Consider the following 25,276-nt stretch of genomic DNA (forward strand, 5'->3'; position numbering starts at 1 on the left):
AAATCTAATACATTCCCACATCATTTAAAAAGCACGTTCCCATGGTATATCGAATGTATAAAAACATGTGCAATGTAATGTGCTATGACACATTAAGGAGAAGTATATCTCTAATTCCATGTCAACATTTATAATAAGTATTTATGTAAATAGATGTGACTCTGTACAATCACCGCATGTTTTAGAACTACTGGACGTAACGCGCCAATGTAAAATGAGATTTTTTGATATAAATATGCACTTTATCGAAGACATGAAGTCCTATGAGTGTCATCAGATGAAGATCATCAAAGGTTAGAGATTAATTTTATCTCCATTTGTGCTTTTTGTGACTCCTCTCTTTGGCTGGAAAAATTGCTGTTTTTCTGTGAGTTGGTGGTGATCTAGCATAATTGTTTGTGGTGCTTTCGCTGTAAAGCATTTTTAAAATCAGACACTGTGGCTGGATTAACGAAAATGTTATCTTTAAAATGGTGTAAAATACTTGTATGCTTGAGGAATTTTAATTATGAGATTTTTGTTGTTATGAATTTGGCGCCCTGCGCTTTCACTGGCGGTTGGCGAGGTGGGACGCTACCCACATATCCCAGAGAGGTAAAGCATTTTATATTTTAGTATGGGCTAATACATTCCTACCTAATTTAAAAAACATATTCCCATAGTATATCAAATGTATAAAACATGTGCAATGTAATGTATTTCAAACATTGTTTATTGTAACTGAAAGAAAATGCCAATAAAGAGAGTTGTAAAAATAATCAGATTAAGCTTGTCAAAATTCTGCAGCATTTGCAATGCTGTCAGTGCGTCCATTCGTTTGGTTTGGCTTGCCATTGTGAAATATACACATTGTATGTTGTACTCAGTGTCGGATTCGACTATGAGGGGGAACGATATACAATTTCCAGCCTTCCATAATAAAATAATTAGACCACCCACAATTCCCACCATTACACTATTGTTCTAAATTCAAATTATCGTCTTCACCCTCACCATTCAAATCACACTCTTCACCCTCATCATCATTCAGTGCATTGAAATCACATGCACTATCAGTTTCTATCGCCCATTCAGACATTGACGACAGAATAGCATATTAAAATTAAGTTAATTATGTTACAAGATTTTGCTTAGTAGCCAGAGCAATGCTGCCGTGCGAGTGTATACGTGCAGAATCAATACAACAAAAACACCACGAGCCTCCTATTGACACTCATCATTACACTTTGGTTCAAAATTATACTGAACAAAAATATAAAACGCAATGTAATGTCTTGGTCCCATGTTTCATGAGCTGAAATAAAAGAGCCAAAACATTTTCCATACGCAGAACAAAAGCTTATTTCTCAAATGTTATGCACAAATTTGTTTATCCCTGTTAGTGAGCATTTTTCCTTTGCCAAGATAATCCATCCACCCAAGAGGTGTGGCATATCAAGAAGCAGATTAAACAGCATGATCATTACACAGGTGCACCTTGTGCTAGGGACAATAAAATAGCACTAAAATGTGCAGTTGTGTCACACAACACAATGCCACAAACGTCTCAAGTTGAGGGAGAGTGCAATTAGCATGCTGTCTGCAGGAATGTCCACCAGAGCTGTTGCTAGAGAATTTGTTGTTAATTTCTCTACCATAACCCGCCTCCGTCATAAAACTGAGTTGTATTTCAGTCTTCAATAAAGCCCTTTTGTGGGGAGAAACAAATTATGATTGGCTGGGCCTGGCTCCCCAGTGTCCGGGCCTGGCTCCGGCTCCCCAGCTCTTAGCCTGTGCCCTCCAAGGCCCACCCATGGCGGCACCTCTGCCCATTCATGTGAAATCCATAGACTCATTAAAATATTTTAAAATATTTGCATGTTGCGTTTATATTTTTGTTCAGCATAAAATCAAACCTCTCCACTCTCATCACTCAGTTAGGCCTAATTTAAGTTTGATTTTATAGTAACTTGCACAATTGTCGCTCATTCCATCCATTTGTCATTCATTCAGTGTGCTGGCAGTGTCTGAGGGTCATTTCAGCGTCTCTGTGGGAAGACGTAAAACGTAAAAGAGAATGGCACCAACCCACACGCGTGGTCAAATTATATTGCTGCTGATAAGTAGGCATAACAAACTCATCTTTACACTATTGTCTTTCTAAATAAAATCAACTTCGTACCCTCATTATCATTCAGTTAGGCCTAAGTTAAATTCAATTGTGAAGTAAGGTGCACAATTATCGCCCATGCATCTATTTGTCATTAATTTAGTAAGGAGAGAAAGACTCATAGGCACCTGGTTGCGTACCAATGTCCAACAGCATATTGTCTTGACGGATTAAGTTGGGAATAGGTGTGAAAAAAGACTGGTGAAAAAGCTCAATGCTTTTCTGTTTGTAATTTCAAAATTCTGACAAATGAGCTGTGTAAAATATAAACATTTAGGAAAAGTCAGGACATAGCTTTTTTCAGGGGCTGATTTTCTTAAATTTACAAAATCAAACGTAAATGGCCGTTGGCCTATGGCGGTTCTAGTGTTAAAGGCCTTGACTGTTTATTTCTAACAGATTATTCAAATATATACAAAAACTCCAAAATGTTGTTTTGTTTTATAGCACTATTAAATGCTCCAGGGTTAATTTCGTTAGCTTTTTGGCATGTTTTTCTAGACAATCACATCTTTCAGCACTCTGATAGAGTTGACATTACATAAAAATCATATTGAAAAATAATATGTTTTAAAGGAGTTGACAAATTGAATTATTCTTTCACGTGGAATACACAGTAGCAATTTTGTTTTTCCTCAGTTGCTTTATGACTAAAACCGAATTAAAATGTAACATATTTGAACCAAAACTTATATTCAGTCTTAATCCATCAGCAGGTGGAGTTGACAGTTTATGTTTGTCACCATGTTGATTCCAATATTGTTTGTTAAATCTATCAAAAGTATAAAACTTTACTGACCATGAGTGGTCTTGTTGGACTACATGTAATGCAGATATTCTGAGGACCTCTCATGTCTTCAACACTGCTGGCTCATTCCTGATTAATTTAGGATTTTAGACAAATTTACCAAATCTCCAGACACTTCTTTTAGGAAACACAGTTTTGAGAGAAAACTTCTTTGACGTCACAGAGGGCTATTGCAAGAAACTATATAAGATCATTTTCCAGTTAATATTCATTACTGCCAGTTTTTATTTTAAAACACTATTGGAGAGTTTGAAATTGGGATCCTTTGCTCTGGACAAGGGCATTTCCAGGCATAGAACCAACATGGAAATTAATATGGAAAGGATTTAGAAAACACCCAAAACTAATATTTTCCCTTCTAGAATTCCCCTAGACGTAAATATTTAGCTCGGACAAGGATTTTCAAGAATCGCTGAGCTAATTTCCTGCTATTCTACACTTTTTTGACCCACCTAAACCCTTAACAAAATTGTGTCCCATCAAATAGACAGAATCAACCCAGTTTCTAATCCCCATCCAAGAGGGAATGGCCCTAACACACTTTTTGGTAAACACTGCCCAACATGGACATTTCAATTTTCTGTTTCCCTTTTAGGATGCTACGGACACACAGTAGATGCCAGGAACAGAGGACAATATATTTTATATATACTGAAAAAAATATAAAACGCGACATGCAACAATTCCAAAGATTTTACTGAGTTACAGTTAATGTATTAGGGTGGGATCTATGGATTTCACATGACTGGGAATACAGTTATGCATCTGTTAGGCACAGATACCTTAAAAAAAGATAGGGGCGTAGATCAGAAAATGTGTCCATCTGGTGTGACCACCATTTGCCTCATGCAGCGAAACGAATCTCCTTTGCATAGAGTTGATCAGGCTGTTGATTGTGGCCTGTGGAATGTTGTCCCACTCCTCTTCAATGGCTGTGCGAAGTTGCAGGATATTAGCAGGAACTGGAACACGCTGTCAAACATGTCGATCCAGAGCATCACAAACATGCTCAATGGGTGACATCTGGTGAGTATGCAGGCCATGGAAGAACTGGGCCATTTCAGTTTCCAGGAATTGTGTACAGATCCTTGCGACATGGGGCCGTGTAACATAATGCTGAAACATGAGGTGTTGGAGGGTGATGAAACGACGCAATGGGCCTCAGGATTTTGTTTACACGGTATCTCTGTGCATTGATAAACGCAATCGTGTTCGTTGTCCGTAGCTTATGCCTGCCCATAATCTCACCGCCACCAAGGGGCACTCTGTTCACAACTTGGACATCAGCAAACCGCTCGCCCACACGACACCATACACATGGTCTGCGGTTGTTAGGCCGGTTGGACATACTACCAAATCCTCTAAAATGACGTTGAAGGCAGCTTATGGTAGAGAGAGATGAAAATGTAATTCTATGGCAACAGCTCTGGTGGACATTCCTGCAGTCAGCATGCCAATTGCATGCTGCTTCAAAACTGTAGACATCTGTGGCATTGTTGTGTGACAAACCTGCAGATTTTAGAGTGGCCTTCTACTGTCCCCAGCACAAAATGCACTAGAGGTCGACCAATTAATTAGGGCCGATATCAAGTTTTCATAACAATCGGAAATCTGTATTTTTGGGTGCCGATTTTTATTTTTTATTTAACTAGGCAAGTCAGTTAACCTTTTGTGACTAGGGGGCAATATTTTCATTTTTGGAAAAATAACGTTCCCGTAGTAAACGGGATATTTTGTCAGGACAAGATGCTAGAATATGCATATAATTGAAAGCTTAGGATAGAAAACAATCTAAAGTTTCCAAAACCTTTAAAATATTGTCTGTGAGTATAACAGAACTGATGTTGCAGGCGAAAGCCTGAGAAAAATCCAATCCGGAAGTGCCTCATGTTTTGAAAGCGCTGCGTTCCAATGCGTCCCTATTGAGCAGTGAATGGGCTATCAACCAGATAACTTTTTCTATGGCTTCCCTAATGTGTATAATACACAATACATAGTTTCAGGCTTTTATTTTGAAAAATGAGCCTGAACGTCAACATTGCGTCAGTGGTCAGCTGAAGTCTCTCATAGTGTTTGGTGCGTAAAGGACAAATGAGGCCATTGTTTCTCTCTCTCCTACTAAGAAGCCAAGCCACCAGTCCCGGTTGATATATTATCGAATAGATATTTGAAAAACACCTTGAGGATTGATTATAAACAACATTTGCCATGTTTCTGTCGATATTATGGAGCTAATTTGGAATATTTTTTCGGCGACCGCAATTTCCAGTCGATTTCTCAGCCAAACGTGAAGAACAAACTATTTCGCCTACAAAAATAATCCTTTTGGAAAAAAGGAACATTTGCTTCCTAACTGGGAGTCTCGTGAGTGAAAACATCTGAAGCTCAACAAAGATAAACAATTTAAATATTTATTTATTTATTTATTTTAATACATTTTACCCCTTTTTCTCCCCAATTTCGTGGTATCCAATTTTTGTAGTAGCTTGTAGCTTTGTAGTATCTTGTCTCATCGCTACAACTCCCGTACGGGCTCGGGAGAGACGAAGGTTGAAAGTCATGCGTCCTCCGATACACAACCCAACCGCACTGCTTCTTAACACAGCACACATCCAACCCGGAAGCCAGCCGCACCAATGCGCCGGAGGAAACACCGTGCACCTGGCCACCTTGGTTAGCGCACACTGCGCCCAGCCCGCCACAGGAGTCGCTGGTGCGCGATGAGACAAGGACACCCCTACCGACCAAGCCCTCCCTAACCCGGGCGACGCTAGGCCAATTGTGCGTCGCCCCACGGACCTCCCGGTCGCAGCCGGTTACGACAGAGCCTGGGCGCAAACCCAGGGACTCTGATGGCACAGCTGGCGCTGCAGTACAGCGCCCTTAACCACTGCGCCACCCGGGAGGCCCTATAAACGATTTAATTTGATTGCTTTTCTGATTTCCGTGACCAAGTTACAAACAGAACTTTCGTGCGTTTTGCCAGCAGCTCTTCGTTGTGCGTCAAGCATTGCGCTGTTTATGACTTCAAGCCTATCAACTCCCGAGATGAGGCTGGTGTAACCGAAGTGAAATGGCTTGCTAGTTAGCGCGCGAAGTGAAATGGCTTGCTAGTTAGCGCGCGCTAATAGCGTTTCAAACGTCACTCGCTCTAGCCTTCTAGTAGTTGTTCCCCTTGCTCTGCATGGGTAACGCTGCTTTGAGGGTCGTTGTGTTCCTGGTTCGAGCCCAGGGAGGAGCGAGGAGAAGGACGGAAGCTATACTGTTACACTGGCAATACTAAAGTGCCTATAAGAACATCCAATAGTCAAAAGGTTAATGAAATACAAATGGTATAGAGGGAAATAGTCCTATAATTCCTATAATAACTACAACCTATAACTTCTTACCTGGGAATATTGAAGACTCATGTTGAAAGGAACCACCAGCTTTCATATGTTCTCATGTTCTGAGGAAGGAACTGAAACGTTAGCTTTCTTACATAGCACATACTGCACTTTTACTTTCTTCTCCAACACTTTGTTTTTGCATTATTTAAACCAAATTGAACATGTTTCATTATTTACTTGAGGCTAAATTGATTTTATTGCTGTATTATATTAAGTTAATAAAATAAGTGTTAATTCAGTATTGCTGTAATTGTCATCATTACAAATAAATAAATAAATAAATACAAATCGGCAGATTAATTGGTATCGGCTTTTTTGGTCCTCCAATAATCGGTATCGGCATCTAAAATGCACCTGTGTAATGATCATGCTGTTTAATCAGCTTCTTGATATGCCACACCTGTCAGGCAAATGGATTATATTGGCAAAGGAGAAATGCTCACTAACAGGGATGTAAACAAATTTGTGCACATAATTGGAGAGTAATTAGCATTTTGAGCATATGCAACATTTCTGGGATCTTTTATTTCTGCTCATGAAACCAACACTTTACATGTTGTGTTTATATTTTTGTTCAGTGTACAATGTTTTCATGAGTCAAGTGGTGGAATGAACCTTAAAGAGAATATGTAATCTGGCAGTTAAATTGCAAAATGTTGTAGTGTAGAATGTCCCATACTGAACCGCTGAGACCTGGAAGCAAGACAGGCCTTAAATAGTATCTCATGGATATCATTCCTGAAGACGTGCATCACTGAGTGCTAAAATCCAAAATTGCATTACCAGAAGAAAGTACGTTCTCAGAAGAAAATCCTTGAGTAGTTTACACACTGTACAAAATCGAGTTAAGCTCACAACCAGTGGTTGCAAATGGTTCAGGTAACAGAACTGAAAAATAAAACATTTTGAGGAACAGGAACGAAAGTGATATACTGTTTCGGAACAGTACTGTTATTTTAAAAACATGGGAACTAGTTAATAACATTGACGTTCTGGGCATTTTTTTCAGTCCCATAAAAAAAACCTCACTCTAACTCTGGAACATATTCCAGTGTCTGCCTGCCAGCTGGAAATCATTGCCAGTGTGTGTGCATGTATGTAGGCAACCTCCCCCTCCGAAGCTTAGGCTACTGTATCCTACTGATGTTAAACGTGTGATTTAGGAATTAGGGAGAGATTTGTAATTAGAGATAAATGTATTATCTTTTTCAATGCTCGGTATGGACAGGGGCTGAGTCACTGGCTTACTGGTGCTCTTTCATGTTGTCCCTAGGAGGGGTGCGTCACTTGAGTGGGTTGAGTCACATGATGTGATCTTCCTGTCTGGGTTGGCGACCCCCTTGGGTTGTGCTGTGGCGGAGATCTTTGTGGGCTATACTCGGCCTTGTCTCAGGATGGTAAGTTGGTGGTTGAAGATATCCCTCTAGTGGTGTGGGGGCTGTGCTTTGGCAAAGTGGGTGGTGTTATATCCTTCCTGTTTGGCCCTGTCCGGGGGAATCATCGGATGGGGCCACCGTGTCTCCTGACCCCTCCTGTCTCAGCCTCCAGTATTAATGCTACAGTAGTTTATGTGTCGGGGGGCTAGGTTCAGTTTGCTATATCTTGAGTACTTCTCCCGTCTTATCTGGTGTCCTGTGTGAATTTAAGTATGCTCTCTCTAATTCTCTCTTTCTCTCTCTCTCGGAGGACCTGAGCCGTAGGACCATGCCTCAGGACTACCTGGCATGATGACTCCTTGCTGTCCCCAGTCCACCTGGAAGTGCTGCTGCTCCAGTTTCAACTGTTCTGCCTGCGGCAATGGAATCCTGACCTGTTCACCGGATGTGCTACTTGTCCCAGACCTATTATTTGACCATGCTGGTCATTTATTGGCTATGTTCTGTTATAATCTCCACCCGGCACAGCCAGAAGAGGACTGGCCACCCCTCATAGCCTGGTTCCTCTCTAGGTTTCTTCCTAGGTTTTGGCCTTTCTAGGGAGTTTTTCCTAGCCAACGTGCTTCAACACCTGCATTGCTTGCTGTTTGGGTTTTTTGGCTGGGTTTCTGTACAGCACTTTGAGATATCAGCTGATGTTGAAGGGCTATATAAATACATTTAATTTGATTTGACACTACAGTTTCTGCTTCACATTGATTTATTAATGAAAAGGGTAAGACGTGTTAATTCTGGGGCCGCTCTGCACACACAAGCTTGCTAGCTACAGTAGCTCTGGTGGAAGTTAAGCCAACTCTCGGAAGTTCAAACACATTCAAAGTTCCTCCATAGAAGCCGCTCCTCTGTAGCTATAACTCTGTGGGCTTTACTCTGATAATGCATGTCTTATCAATGCCCAGCACATCAAACCAAGCCTCCACTAGCGGTCTCCCCATCCTCAAATTCAGTAACATTTCACGCCCTACACTTGTCTGTCCATCACGCATGCAAGTAACTATAGCCTAGGCAGCCAATAACACCAATGCATAAATCGGCTGCCTAGGCTAAAACAAGTGGTGTAAAGTACTTAAGTAGTACTTTAAATAATTTTTACTTATGTCATTTTTTGAGGGTATCTGGACTTTATATTTTTGCCAACTTTTACATCAGTACATTCCTGTAGAAAATAATGTACTTTTTACTACATACATTTTCCCTCACACCCAAAAGTACTCGTTACATTGACAGGAAAATGGTCCAATTCACACACTTATCAAGAGAACATCCCTGCTCATCCCTACTGCCTCTGATCGGTCAGACTCACTAAACATAAATTATTTCTTTGCAAATTATGTCTGAGTGTTGGAGTGTGACCTTGGCTAGCCGTAAATAAAATAAAATAAAATTGTGCCATCTGGTTTGCTTAAAATAAGGCATTTGAAATTATATATACTTTTTATACTTTTGATAATTAAATACATTTTAGCAATTCCATTTACTTTTAACACTTAAGTATATTTAAAACCAAATACTTTTGACTTTTACTCAAGTAGTATTTTATTGGGTGACTTCACGACAATTGAGTACTTTTCCCACAACTGCTACTTAAGTTGTTTTTTGGGATCTGTACTTTACTATTTATATTTGACAACTTTTACTTCACTACATTCATTAAGAAAATAATGTACTTTTTACTCCATACATTTTCCCGGACACCCAAAAGTATTTGTTACCTCTTGACAGGTGTCATGACTGCCTTGTGAGGATCCAAATAGGTCAGATCAACTTTGAAATAAATAACATCAACCAGAGCCCCTCTCACTCGCAGAGGAGGCAAGGAGGGAACTGGTGGGGGTAAACCCTGAGGCGACCTAAAAGAACACTAATGTCGGTTTGGTTGTTATTTTGTGATATCATTAAAAATGTTAGAAAGGGAAATACTGCAACTTGCAAAGAATACATACTACATGTACGAAGTTTCCATCCTCTGTGTTGTGCATGCTATATGAAAAATAATTAGTGTTAATGAGCTCAGTCTCACGCGTGCCAGTGAGAGGTAGCTGCGTTCCATTGCATTTCTAAAGACAAAGGAATTCTCCAGTTGAAACATGATTGAAGATTTGTGAACATCCTAAAGATTGATTCTATACATCGTTTGACATGTTTCTACAAACTGTAACGGAACCTTGACTTTGTCTGGACCTAGTGCTCGCGCCTCATGAATTTGGATTTGTGAACTAAACGTGCAAACAAAAAGGAGATATTTGGACATAAATGGACTTTATCGAACAAAATAAACATTTATTGTGTAACTGGGATTCCTGGAAGTGCATTCTGATGAAGATCAAAGTTAATATTTATAATGCTATTTCTGACTTCTGTTGACTCCACAACATGACAGGTGATGACAGATGATCTGTATGACTTGTTTTGGTCTCTCAGGGCTGCACTCAGATTTTTGCATGGTGTGCTTTCTCCATAAAGTTTTTTTTAAATCTGACAGCGGTTGCATTAAGGATCTATAATTCCATGCATAACACTTGTATATTTTATCAATGTTTATGATGAGTATTTCTGTAAATTGACGTGGCTCTCTGCAAAATCACTGGATGTTTTAGAAGCAAAATATTACTGAACATAACACACCAATGTATACTGAGATTTTTGGATAATAATATGAACTTCTCGAACAAAACATACATGTATTGTGTAACATGAAGTCCTATGAGTGTCATCTGATGAAGGTCCTCAAAAGGTTAGTGATTAATTGAATCTATTTCTGCTTTTTGTGACTCATCTCTTTGGCTGGAAGAATGGCTGTGTTTTTCTGTGACTAGGTACCGATCTAACATAATCAGATGGTGTGCTTTCGTCGTAAAGCCTTTTTGGGACACTGTGGTGGGATTAACAACAAGTTTATCTTTAAAATTGTGTAAAATACTTGTATGTTTGAGGAATTTTAATTATGAGATTTCTGTTGCTTGAATTTGGCGCCCTGCACTTTCACTGGCTGTTGTCATATCGATCCCGTTAGCGGGATTTCAGCCGTAAGAAGTTATTAAGAGAAGGATGTGACTTAAGAAACTATAAGAGGAAATTGTTTCTATAACTGTGCACAGTAAGTAGTCACCGCCCCCTTGAGTGAGGTCAGAGAGTGTGACAGAACCACCCATTCTAAAACAAACGGTATAAAATTATGGATTAAGAATTAAAATATTAGACCAGAGAGAAAAAAAGTGGTTTGAACTCAATCTCAACAAGAGGTAGAGATGATAGTCACCTCCCAGACAATCACTGGTACAGCTGATTATCTGTCCTTAGTAAAGTGGGACCATTCTACTACTCTGCTCAAACCACCGTAGTACGCTACTTTCATCACCCCGCTGGGAACCATCGACACAGCTTGCTGGTTTATTGTCAAAGAAGCATCTTCCAGAGCAAATGGAAGGAGAATAAACTCTTTAGTTCTATTCAGGACTACATGACAAGTCACCGGATACCGGACAACGGCAGAGGAGAACAGTAGAAGACTGTTTGGACAATCAGAGCTTTACAAGCGTGCCACGAAAAGGCCCAACCCCCTTTCCAAGGCGACCCGGTTTATTAGAGAAAGACGGCAAACCAAGGCATTTTCAAGTAAATACATTCATGATTTATTACTCCAAGCGGGCGGCGGTTCGTGTGAAAGGATAAGTGAGAGTAGTTTCTAAATGTACCAACGTTTAGTGTCTCTGTCCCGCTCTCTTTCCTCGCTCTCTCCATGGCTTTTGTAACGAACAGCCATATTGTTGTCAGTCCGCTAGGGACCTGTTTCTAATGTATTAAGTGTGTATGTTTATCCTGTGTTAACATTAAGTTAGCTAGTAAATAAATTAAACAAATTTGTGTAGTACTGAATCATAAGGCTCGGGTTTTTGCAGATGCAAGGATGTTAAGACTGTTCAGAATGATGATACAAAGCTATTAATAAGTTGACTGTTTATTGATATGCTGGGTAAAGATCTGTCGCAAAGACCTGTCGATCTGTCACGAAAACAAACAAAAATGTGCCGTTTGGTTTGCTTAATAAGGAATTTGAAATAGTTTATACTTTTGATACGTAAGTACAACTTAGCAATTCCATTTACTTTTGATACTTTAGTATATTTAAAACCACTTTTATCAAGTAGTATTTTACTGGACTTGAGTCATTTTCTATTAAAAGGGATCTTTACATTTAGTCAAGTATGACAATTGAGTACTTTTTCCACCACTGGGTAACTATAGGTTGCCCGCTCCATAGCAAGCTGCTCTATCCGCACTGATTGGTGAAGTAGTTTAATGTCAAGCTAAATATAAAAAAATGAGAGGTTAATAAAAAGGAACAATATAAATAATTACTTTTTTGGGGTTCGAACCAGATCAGAACTTTGTTTTTCAGGTTAGAACAGAACAGAATGAAACAATTGGAAAATCATTTAGGTTCCAACCCCTGGTCACAACATTGTTCCATCTCTCATGCAGTGTGCCGCCTATTCATGTTTCCAGGTCTGAAATTGTTAGTTATCAGAAATACATTGAAAAATAATAATAATAACAATGTTGACATGAACACCCCCGCCAACAATACTCAACAAAAATAAACGCGACATGTTCCCCATTTTCATGAGCTGAAAAAAAGGTCCCAGAAATTATCAACTCAAAAATGTTGTGCACAAATTTGTTTAAATCACTGTTAATGAGCAGTATCTTTAAAACCCCTTCAGGATCCACCCCTTTTTTCCAATTTTCACTTGAAATGACATACCCAAATCTAACTGCCTGTTGCTCAGGCCCTGAAGCAAGGATATGCATATTCTTGGTACCATTTGAAAGGAAACACTTTGAAGTTTGTGGAAATATTAAGACTGTAGGAGAACACAGTAGATCTGGTAAAAGATAATTCAAAAAAAAAACATTATTCTGTATTTTTTTGTACCATTATATTTTAAATGGAAGAGAAAGGCCATAATGTATTAATTACAGCCCAGGCGCAATTTAGATTTTGGCCACAAGATGGCAGCAGTGTATGTGTTAAGTTTTACACTGATCCAATGAACCATTGCATTTCTGTTCAAAATGTTGTATCAAGTCTGCCCAAATGTGCCTAATTGGTTTATGAATAACTTTATGTTCAAAATTGTGCGCTCTCCTCAAACAATAGCATGGTATTATTTCACTGTAATAGCTACTGTAAATTGGACAGTGCAGTTAGATTAACAAGAATTTAAGCTTTCTGCCAATATCAGATATGTCCATTAGAGGTCGACCGATTATGATTTTTCAACGCCGATACCGATTATTGGAGGACCAAAAAAACGATACCGATTAAAATCGGACAATTTTTTTTATCTGTAATGAAAACACTTAATATAAAACATCAATAAAATCAATTTAGCCTCAAATAAATAATTAAACATGTTCAATTTGGTTTAAATAATGCAAAAACAAAGTGTTGGAGAAGAAAGTAATATGTGCCATGTAAAAATGTGTGCCATGTAAAAAAGCTAACGTTTAAAACTTCTTAGGGATATGTGTCCCTTCCACGGGACGGTTGAGCTAACATAGGCTAATGCGATTAGCATGATGTTGTAAGTAACAACATTTCCCAGGACATGGACATTAGAGGTCGACCGATTAATCGGAATGGCCAATTAATTAGGGCCGATTTCAAGTTCATAACAATCGTAAATCTGTATTTTTGGGTGCCGATTTCCGATTTAAAAAAATATATATTTAAAAAAAAATGTTAAATAAACCTTTTATTTAACTAGGCAAGTCAGTTAAGAACACATTCTTATTTTCAATGACTGCCTAGGAACTGTGGGTTAACTGCCATGTTCAGGGGCAGAATGACAGATTTTCACATTGTCAGCTCAGGGGTTTCAATCTTGCAACCGCACAGTTAACTAGTCCAACGCTCTAACCATTGCACTCCACGAGTAGCCTACCTGTTACACAAATGCAGTAGAAGCCACGGTAAATTGCTAGCTAGCATTAAACTTATCTTATAAAAAACAATCAATGATAATCACTAGTTATAACTACTAATCCAGTTTAGCAGGCAATATTAACCAGGTGAAATTGTGTCATTTCTCTTGCATTCATTGCACGCAGAGTCAGGGTATATGCAACAGTTTGGGCAGCCTGGCTCATTGCAAACTAATTTGCCAAAATGTTACGTAATTATGATATACATTGAAGGTTGTGCAATGTAACAAGAATATTTAGACTTAGGGATGCCACCCATTAGATAAAATACCGAACGGTTCCGTATTTCACTGAAATAATAAACGTTTTGTTTTCGAAATGATAGTTTCCGGATTCGATCATATTAATGACCAAAGGCTCGTATTTCTGTGTGTTATTATGTTATAATTAAGTCTGATTTGATAGAGTAGTCTGACTGAGCAGCAGCAGGCCCGTAATCATTCATTCAAACAGCACTTTCGTGCGTTTTGCCAGCAGTCACTCGCTTTTAGATTTGGAGTAGTTATTCCCCTTGCGCTGCAAGAGCCGCGGCTTTTGTGGAGCGATGGGTAACGATGCTTCTGAGTGTGGCTGTTGTCGATGTGTTCCTGGTTCGAGCCCAGGTAGGGGCGAGGAGGGGGACGGAAGCTATACTGTTACACTGGCAATACTATAGTGCCTAAAGAACATCCAATAGTCAAAGGTATATGAAATACAAATGGTATAGAGAGAAATAACCACCAACTTTCATATGTTCTCATGTTCTGAGCAAGGAACTTAATAAAGCCCTTTTGTGGGGAAAAAATAATTCTGATTGGCTGGGACTGCCTCCCCAGTGGGTGGACCTGGCTTCCTTCTATGAACTGTAACTCAGTCAAATCTTTGAAATTGTTGCATGTTGAGTTTATAGTATTGTTCAATATAATATCAACACATATTTAGTTTGAGATATTGTTTACCTTCTGTAAGTTTAAGAAATATTGCCTTGTGCTTTTAAGCCCATTACCAAACACCCACATAACTAAGGTATTTTCACATTTCTCTCCATCATGAGGGAGAATAATAAAAGTTCACCAACTAGTGATTTTACTGATTTCACATTTGTTTATGAATGTGATAACTCGTAATTTAATGATTACTACAAAAAATAAAAATGTAAACAGAATTACTGCAACTGAATTGGCTACAACGGGAAATCATAATCGTCACAAACCACAGCCGGGTCACCTGCTACTGTCCTCCGTTCCACTGGCATACGGTTAGGTTCAACTGTTTTCTTTGTCTTTGTTGTCCGGTGGTCAAACCAAGAGTGTTACAACAGTTTGGACCACCCCTCCCTCTATGCCTTTCACTCTCACCTCTCCCAGCTCTTAGACACCTACCCATGAGCCCCCTCTTTCCATTTACTGATACCAACATACTCACCCAATGAGTACCGACTGACACCGGATGTTGATAAGTAGTTGAAACTTGGTCAGTCCCTCCTGGCCTTGATGTTAACGTCCACAGACGGATCAGACAGGTTCAGATTTGGTCCAATCATGGATGTACGTATGTTTCCCAAGTTTGGATAGTAAGTAGAGCACAATACAGTACCGCACAGTAAGTACAATACAGTTAAGACAAGTAGAGCATAGTACATTGTACTGTACTGAACTCTACTGTGCTCTGCTGTCCAAACTTGTGAAACATGAGAATTACATTACATAGGGCGGCAGGTAGCCTAGTGGTTAGAGCGTTGGGCCAGTAACCGCAAGGTTGCTAGTTCAAATCCCGAGCTGACAAGGTAAAAATCTGTCGTTCTGCAGTTAACCCACTGTTCCTAGGCCGTCATTGTAAATAAGAATTTGTTCTTAATTAACTGACTTGCACGTTTAAAAAAATGTATGAAAAACAAGTCCGTAATTCCATTACCAAAGATGGCATCTGCACAGTTCCACTAAATTAGTTTTTGTACATTTTTCAGTGGAAATTGTTAATAGAGTTGTATTGTTTGTTAAAGTTTCAATACAATGATTTTTGTTTGGCATACATTTTAAAGTGAAAAAACTGGAATCATAAGTTGTTTCCGTGGAAATGCCCAAAACATTCACAGCAGTCTCAGATTTCACTGCATGAGGGCATGGAGGCAGAACACAGTAAATCTCCCTGCGATTAATTACCAAGATTATTGACCCCATGGAGCCAGAGAACCACATCCCTCACTATGTAGGAAGGGTGACGTGCTGACCTCTTCCACTCTTCCCCCTTTGTCCTGGGGCACAGTAGAGCAGGAAGTTATGACCAGCTTTCAGGCATCCTGTTTTCAGCGAGAACAAAAATAAACTAATGTCTGACCCACACGCACATGAATGGAGAAACATTTTTAAAAAAGGACTAAGGAAAGTGGGATGATGGGCTTGAAAACAATCGTGTCTCTGAATGTCAACACCTTTGTTCGTGAGTGACGTTACACATCCATATAAAAGCTGACAAATGAAGCAATACAGGCCAGTGGTGCACATGCCCCTCCCTCTATACCCAATTTCACCTAAAAACTCTGATTGCTTCATACAAGGAAAGTAACTTAATTCAGCGGCACACTAAATCCATTCAGTGAGTTGATTAAGACTAGAGGTTGACCGATTATGATTTTTCAACGCCGATACAGATTAAATCAGATGATTTTTTAAAAACTATTTGTAATAACGACAATTACAACAATACTGAATGAACACTTATTTTAACTTGTGCAGATAGATTATCAAGAATTTAAGCTTTCTGCCAATATCAGATATGTCCATTAGAGGTCGACCGATTATGATTTTTCAACGCCGATACCGATTATTGGAGGACCAAAAAACCGATACCGATTAATCGGACAGTTTTTTTTAATATCTGTAATGAATTAACACTTAACTTAATATAAAACATCAATAAAATAAATTTAGCCTCAAATAAATAATGAAACATGTTCAATTTGGTTTAAAAAATGCAAAAACAAAATGTTGGAGAAGAAAGTAAAAGTGCAATATGTGCCATGTAAGAAAGCTAACGTTTAAGTTCCTTGCTCAGAACATATGAAAGCTGGTGGTTCCTTTAAACATGAGTCTTCAATATTCCCAGGTAAGAAGTTTTAGGTTGTAGTTATTATAGGAATTATAGGACTATTTCTCTCTATACGATTTGTATTTCAATAACCTTTGACTATTGGATGTTCTTATAGGCACTTTAGTATTGCCAGTGTAACAGTATAGGTTCCGTCCCTCTCCTCGCTCCTCCCTGGGCTCGAACCAGGAACACAACGACAACAGCCACCCTCGAAGCAGCGTTACCCATGCAGAGCAAGGGGAACAACTACTAGAAGGCTCAGAGCGAGTGCCGTTTGAAACGTTATTAGCGCGCACCCCGCTAACATCGGTTACACCAGCCTAATCTCAGGAGTTGATAGGCTTGAAGTCATAAACAGCTCAATGCTTGAAGCACAGCGAAGAGCTGCTGGCAAAACGCACGAAAGTGCTGTTTGAATGAATGCTTAAAAGCCTGCTGGTGCCTACCACCGCTCAGTCAGACTGCTCTATCAAATCATAGACTTAATTATAACATAATAACACACATAAATACGAGCCTTAGGTCATTAATATGCTCAAATCCAGAAACTATCATCTCGAAAACAAGACGTTTATTCTTTCAGTCGGTCGACCTCTAGTAGTGACCAAAACAGACAGACAATCACTGTTTAAGCACCTGTCGCAACAATAACGAGCCAAAAGAGGGAAGACAACATTTAGTCTAATTGTCTGTTAAAGATTGGGGAACCCTGGTCTACAGAGATGTCCCCTACTGGTGGTTTTATTTGGGCCCCCAATATCATTGTAGTACGTCTGTAAAGTAAGTCTGTAAAAACATCAATAAATCAGTGATTTTAATTGTGTATTCCCAAGCATAATAGAGACACGTGATTGCATAAATTTAAGCAAGATTTCTTTTGTTTTAGTAAAATATTATATAGGATTGGGATTCTGGTGGTCAAATTGCAGTCTACAGATGATTTCTAATCATGTTCCAGCTCGCAAACCATCCCCTCAAGACAAAAATCGGCCCGCGGCTGAATCTAGTTGATGATCCCTGCTGACAGACAGACAAAGGTTTCTTAATAATTTGTTACAGTGGTGACCGGCATTGAGAGGAACCAGGAATGAGTAGATCTAGAATGCTTACCCCACACCAACAAACACAGATGACAAAAACGTCCTCCTAATCTCCATCTAGCATTATCCTGCTCCAGTCCACCATGGAAAAGAGAAGCAGCTCTGGGCTACCCAAGCAAGTCCACTAACACTAAGTATTAACAACACTTACCTCTGATTTAGCTGCCGCTCATAGTCACTCCCAAAGTCCTACAAACCAAGAAAAAGCAGAGGAAAAGAAACAAAAATTACCAAATCTGATACTTCAAGACATTGAAGCGCTACAGTGCAGCCATTAGTATCAGGTGGACATGGATCTACAGGTAACTGACAAAATAAAGGAAACACCAACAAAGCATCTTAAAATAATTGTCCAGTGTTTCCATATTTCTATGATATATCACCTACACAGAGAACAAAACATTAGGAACACCTTCCTAATATTGAGTTGCACCCCTTTTCGCCCTCAAAACAGCCTCAATTCATCAGGGCATGGACTCTACAAAGGTGTCAAAAGCATTCCATAGGGATGCTGGCCCATGTTGACTGCAATGTTTTCCACAGTAGTGTTGAGTTGGCTGGATGTCCTTTGGGTGGTGGACAATTCTTGATACACACGGGAAACTACTACCATACCCCGTTCAAAAGGCACTTAAATCTTTTGTCTTGCCCATTCACCAATGAAAGACAAATATACACAATCCAAGTCTCAATTGTCACAAAGATTAAAAATTATTATTTAACCCGTCTCCTCCCCTCTATCTACACTGAAGCAGATTCAACAAGTGACATAAAAAAAATGTATTTGTTGAGAACAAGTTCTCATTTACAACTGCGACCTGGCCAAGATAAAGCAAAGCAATGCGACAAAAACAACAGCCTTACACAAACAAACGTACAGTCAATAACACAATAGAAAAATCTGTATACAGTGTGCGCAAATGAAGTAATGAGGTAAGGCAACAAATTGGCCAATAGTGGTGAAGTAATTATTTGTAAATACCATTACAAAGTAGGTGTTGGCTTTGGGGATGACCAGTGAAATATACCTGCTGGAGCGCATGTTACGGGTGGGTGTTGCTATGGTGACCAGTGAGCTGAGATAAGGCGGGGCTTTAACTAGCAAAGAGTTATAAATTACCTGGAGCCAGTAGGTTTGGCGATGAATATGTAGCGAGGACCAGCCAACGAGAGCATACAGGTCGCAGTGGTGGGTAGTATATGGGGTATTGGTGACAAAACATATGGCACTGTGATAGACTGCATCCAATTTACTGAGTAGAGTGTTGGAGGCTATTTTGTAAATGATATCGCCGAAGTCAAGGATCGGTAGGATGGTCAGTTTTACGAGGGTGAGGGGGTTTACCAGCATGAGTGAAGGAGGCTGTGTTGCGATATAGGAAGCCGATTCTAGATTATAATTTGGATTGGAGATGCTTAATGTGAGTCTGTAAGGAGAGTTTACAGTCTAACCAGACACCTAGGAATTTGTAGTTGTCCACATATTCTAAGTCACCATCTAGAGTAGTGATGCGAGTCAGGCGGACAGCGATCGGTTGAAGAGCATGCATTTCGTTTTACTAGCATTTAAGAGCAGTTGGACGCCACAGAAGGAGTGTTGTATGGCGTTGAAGCTCGTTTGGAGGTTTGTTAGCACAGTGTCCAAAGAAGGGCCAGATGTATACAGAATGGGGTCGTCTGCGTATAGGTGGATCAAGGACTCACCCGCAGCAAGAGCGACATCATTGATATATACAGAGAAAAGAGTCGGCCTGAGAATTGAACCCTGTGGCACCCCCATAGAGACTGCCAGAGGTCCCGGCAACAGGCCCTCCGATTTGACACACTGAACTCGGTCTGAGAAGTAGTAGTTGAACCAGGCGAGGCAGTCATTAGAGAAACCAAGGCTGTTGAGTCTGCCGATAAGAATACGGTGATTGACAGAGACGAAAGCCTTGGCCAGGTCGATGAAGACGGCTGCACAGTACTGTCTCTAATCGATGGCGGTTATGATATTGTTGAGGACCTTGAGCGTGGCTGTGGTGCACCCATGACCAGCTCGGAAACCAGATTGCATAGTGGAGAAGGTACGGTGGGATTCTAAATGGTCGGTGATCTGTTTGTTCACTTGGCTGTCGAAGACTTAGAAAAGGCAGGGCAGGATAGATATAGGTCTGTAACAGTTTGGGTCTAGAGTCTCCCCCTTTGAAGAGGGTGATGACCGCGGCCGCTTTCCAATCTTTAGGAATCTCAGACGATACGAAAGTGAGGTTTAACAGACTAGTAATAGAGGTTGCAACAATTGTTGCAGATAATTTTAGGAAGAGAGGGTCCAGTTGCTGCAGGGGGTGCTTAGTTCTTAGTTCTACATTTTCTGAAAGGGGTATGCTTATTTAAATGGTGAGGAGAGCACTTTTGAAGAACAACCAGGCTTCCTCCTGAAAGCTATACGGGATCATAGCTTTCACCTGGATTCAAATCAAAATGGTCACATGCGCCAAATACAAGTGTAGACCTTAACATGAAATGCTTACTCACAACAAATAAACTACATTTTAAAAATCATAACAATAAAACAACGCGGCTACAGTTGAAGTCGGAACTTTACATACACACCATAGCCAAATACATTTACACTCAGTTTTCCACAATTCCTGACATTTAATCCTAGTAAAAACTCCCCATCTTAGGTCAGTTAGGATCACCACTTTATTTTAAGAATGTGAAATGTCAGAAGAATAGAGAGAATTATTTATTTCAGATTTTATTTATTTCATCACATTCCCAGTGGGTCAGAAGTTTACATACACTCAATTAGTATTTGGTAGCATTGCCTTTAAATTGTTTTAACTTGGGTCAAACATTTCAGGTAGCCTTCCACAAGCTTCCCACACTAAGTTGGGTGAATTTTGGCCCATTCCTCCTGAAAGAGCTGATGGAACTGAGTCAGGTTTGTAGGCCTCTTTGCTCACACACGCTTTTTCAGTACTACACACAAATGTTCTATAGGATTGGAGGTCGGGAGCAAAGCACCACCAGAACATGATGCTGCCACCCCCGTGCTTCGCGGTTGGGATGATGTTCTTGGGCTTGCAAGCGTCCCCCTTTTTCCTCCAAACATAACGATGGTCATTATGGCCAAACAGTTCTATTTTTGTTTCATCAGACCAGAGGACATTTCTCCAAAAAGTACGATATTAGTCCCCATGTGCAGTTGCAAACCATAGTCAGGCTTTTTTATGGCGGTTTTGGAGCAGTGGCTTCTTCTTTGCTGAGCGGCCTTTCAGGTTATGTCGATGTTGGACTCGTTTTACTGTGGATATAGATACTTTTGTACCCGTTTCCTCCAGCATCTTCACAAGGTCCTTTGCTGTTGTTCTGGAATTGATTTGCACTTCTCGCACCAAAGTACATTCATCTCTAGGAGACAGAACGCATCTCCATCCTGAGCGGTATGAAGGCTGCGTGGTCCCATGGTGTTTATACTTGCGTACTATTGTTTGTACAGATGAACTTGGTACCTTCAGGCATTTGGAAGTTGTTCCCAAGGATGAACCAGACTTGTGGAGGTCTACAATTTTGTTTCTGGAGGTCTTGGCTGATTTCTTTTGATTTTGATGTCAAGCAAAGAGACACTGAGTTTGAAGGTAGGCCTTGAAATACATCCACAGGTACACCTCCAATTGACTCAAATTATGTCAATTAGCCTATCAGAAGCTGCTGAAGCCATGACATTTTCTTGCATTTTCCAAGCTGTTTAAAGGCACATTCAACTTAGTGTATGTAAACTTCTGACCCCCTGGAATTGTGATACAGTGAATTATAAGTGAAATAATCTGTCTGTAAACAATTGTTGGAAAAATTACTTGTCATGCACAAAGTATATGCCCTAAACAACTTGCCAAAACTAGAGTTTGTTCAGAAATTTCTTGTTGAGGGGTTGAAAAACAAGTTTCATTCTCCAAACTAAGTGTATGTAAACTTCCAATTTCAACTGTATATACAGGGGGTACTAGTACCAAGTCAGTGTGCAGGGGTACAGGTTAGAGGAAATGTGTACATGAAGGTAGGGGTGACGTGACTATACATAGATAAACAGCAAGTAGCAGCAGTGTACAAAACAATGTAAATTGTTTTTGGGTGGGAGGGCGCAACGTAAATAGTCCGGTGGCCATTTGATTAATTGTTCAGCAGTCTTATGGCTTGGGGATAGAAGCTGTTAAGGAGCCTTTTAGTCCTAGACTTGGCAGTTCCACTTGTCATGCAGTAGAAGAGAAAACACTAACTTGGGTGACTGGATTCTCTGACAATTTCATGGGCTTTCCTCTGACACCGCCTATTATATAGGGTCCTGAATGGCAGGAAGCTTGGCCCCAGTGATGTACTAATGTTCTTTGAGTAAATAGCAAGCCTTTTTAAAACTCTTTGAGACAAGTTTGAGGTGAGGTTTTTGAAGTGTTTTTCTACAATTTATGCTTTGACCACAAATACGAGTATAGGACGAGTCAACAACATTATTTAGGTATAAGTTAACAGAATAGGGCGATCTTCAACGAGCCTTGGCATAGATTCTACAAGTGTCTGGATCTCTATTGGAGGAATGCCACAGCATTCTTCCAAAACAAATTCCATAATTTGGTGTTTTGTTGATGGTGGTAGAAAACACTGCCCCAGGCGCCGCTCCAGAACCTCCCATTATTGTTCAATTGGGTTAAGATCTGGTGACACCCACTGTTTGGGTCATAAGAAATATGACAACTCATAAATGTTCATTGTTAACCTAGATACCTGACTTTATGAGAGAGGTGAGCGCCACTAAATGGAGGGAATGGGGCCATTATTCATGATAAAGTTTCACAACAGTAATATCTTCAAAACAGTTCTTATTGTACCAGGAGGGATATCATAGATTGGAAGCATCAGGATAGAACTACAGATGCAGGATCTTAATTTGATCACTTTTGTTGCTACGAACTTTGTGCCCAGCAGGAAATGCAAACTTGTACTGTATTTGGGTTTTAAAAAGGCTTCAAGTTTGTCATTTTCACTTTGAAATTTCACTTGATTTTCCCTAAAAGAAATGTTATCAACCTCTACAGAAATGTCTATTAATTATGAAATACATAATTCTAATTTCCTGTTGCTGCAGGATTTTTTTTCTGCTGTAGCAAGCTGGCTCTAATTAAGATCCTACATCTGTACATGGTGACAGGTAACTGAGGTGGGCCATTATCCAGAAGTTTCACCTACTAAAACCTGAGGGATGTCAAACAAAGCACTACTAGCAATCTCCCTGCCAAGGTAAGGTAGGCTGTGCCAGAGTACAGCAACAATGAGAGCAAATACTTGTGACAAGTTGTATCCAATACTTCATTTCAGCTCCAAAAACACACGCCGCTTTCCATTTCTGAACTAACTAAATAAAGCGAGCATTACACTTGTGATGAGCAGAAAACAGCAAAGAAAACTCATTGTCTTTCATAAAAATTTGAAGTTTCACAAACACACAAAACTGTGAGTAAAGTAAAGGTTTATGTCCCCATCTAAACAAACAGTGCCAGTAAGGTAATATGGTTGGCCTCTACCCAGGGGAAGGGCACCGAGGGGCCAGGTGAAACACACCAGGGAGGGTAATCCAATAGTTCACCTGAACAGCCCTGCAACTGCTACAAGTGAAATTACAGCCATAATTCTGCCACAGCAAGACATAAAAGCAACAAGTTAGAGCCATGAATAGAAAGAGGATTTCACTTCGTAGGGAAGAGTCTAAAACCGAGGAATGAAACTCTCCGCGTGGGTAAAGAGGCAGAGCATTTAGGTTGTGATTGTACTTTTGTTTCCATGACTAATCAAAACTCGTTTCCTCATGGCCCTCTGCAGCAGACATATGGTGAGCAATATGTTGAAGCACATTTGTTCATTAAAATAACATCAAACTGATTAGAAATACAGTGCAGATATTGTTAATGTTGTAAATGACTATTGTAGCTGAAAACAGCTGATTTCTTTATGGAATATCTACACAGGCCCATTATCAGCAACCATCACTCCTGTGTTTCAATGGCACATTGTGTTAGCTAATCCAAGTTTAGCATTTTAAAAAGGCTAATTGATCATTATTACACCCTTTTTTAATTGTGTAAGCACAGCTTGAAACTGTTGTTCTGATTTAAAGAAGCAATAAATCTGGCCTGCTTTAGACTAGTTGAGTATCTGGAGCATCAGCATTTGCGAGTTCGATTACAGGCTCAAAAGGGCCAGAAACAAAGGCCTTTCTTCTGAAACTTGTCAGTCTATTCTTGTTCTGAGAAATGAAGGCTATTCCAAGCGAGAAATTGCCAAGAAACTGAAGATCTCGTACAACGCTGTGTACTACTCCCTTCACAGAACAGCGCAAACTGGTAGTAACCAGAATAGAAAGAGTGGGAGGCCCAGTTGCACAACTAGCAAGAGGACAAGTACATTTGTGTCTCGTTTAAGAAACAGACGCAAGTCCTCAACTGGCAGCTTCATTAAATAGTACTCACAAGACACCAGTCTCAACCTCAACAGTGAAGAGGGGACTCTAGGAGGCTGGCCTTCTAGTCAGAGTTCCTCTGTCCAGTGTCTGTTCTTTTGCACATCTTAATCTTTTATTTTTATTTGCCAGTCTGAGATATGGCTTTTTCTTTGCAACTCTACCTAGAAGGCCAGCATCCCGGAGTCGCCTCTTCACGTTGAGACTGGTGTTTTTAGGGTACTATTTAAAGGACAAAAAAAATAAGTGGTTTTCTTTCAAAAACAAGGACATTTCTAAGTGACCCCAAACTTTTGAACGGTAGTGTATATAGAATCGCAATACATATTGCGATCGTGATAATATTGCATCATGTGGTCCCTGGCAATTTCCAGCGCTACAAGTAGGGCTAATAGCTATATTTCACTTTTGCTATTCTTGGCAAATTCATGTAGCCTACCTTCCACCGTCACAACAGCTACCATATTGTTACCCCACCACCATCCTCCCCTTCTCATTCCCTCCACCATTCATGTGAGAATGACATCATAGCTGCAGCAGCCTCCTGAGTGGCTTGGCTGCTCCTCATCAGACAGGGCCCTGGGCAGAGCCCTGGGAGCAACGAGGCAGCCAGTCAGTCAATTCCAGCCCACATGGAAAGTGAGTGACAGGGAAGGCCAGTCCTCTGTCATGCCAGCTCAACTATCGCCATCCTCATGACAAACGTGTTTCTTTTTACACATCTCTTTTTCACATTGCAGGTGTAATGAGTTAGGCCCAATGACTCAGTATTTTAAGGCAAAGAAGCAGTCTAATGAAAGAAAATAAAGACCAGCTAATGCTATCGTCCCAGTTCTTGATA

At 40.0% G+C, this 25,276-nt stretch overlaps 1 protein-coding gene across 2 annotated transcripts in view; it reads right to left on the bottom strand.

Annotated features, from left to right (window-relative positions):
• LOC110536116 (slingshot protein phosphatase 1a) overlaps positions 1-25,276 on the bottom strand; it is a 62,723-nt gene that overhangs the window by 35,400 nt on the left and 2,047 nt on the right. For both annotated transcript variants that reach the window (XM_021621684.2, XM_021621683.2), the window contains exon 2: positions 18,091-18,128. In XM_021621684.2, the coding sequence (XP_021477359.2) occupies positions 18,091-18,128 (38 nt within the window). The remainder of the gene's footprint in view (positions 1-18,090; positions 18,129-25,276) is intronic.

The sequence above is a fragment of the Oncorhynchus mykiss genome, chromosome 11, assembly GCF_013265735.2.
Source record: "Oncorhynchus mykiss isolate Arlee chromosome 11, USDA_OmykA_1.1, whole genome shotgun sequence".
Lineage (NCBI taxonomy): Eukaryota > Metazoa > Chordata > Actinopteri > Salmoniformes > Salmonidae > Oncorhynchus > Oncorhynchus mykiss.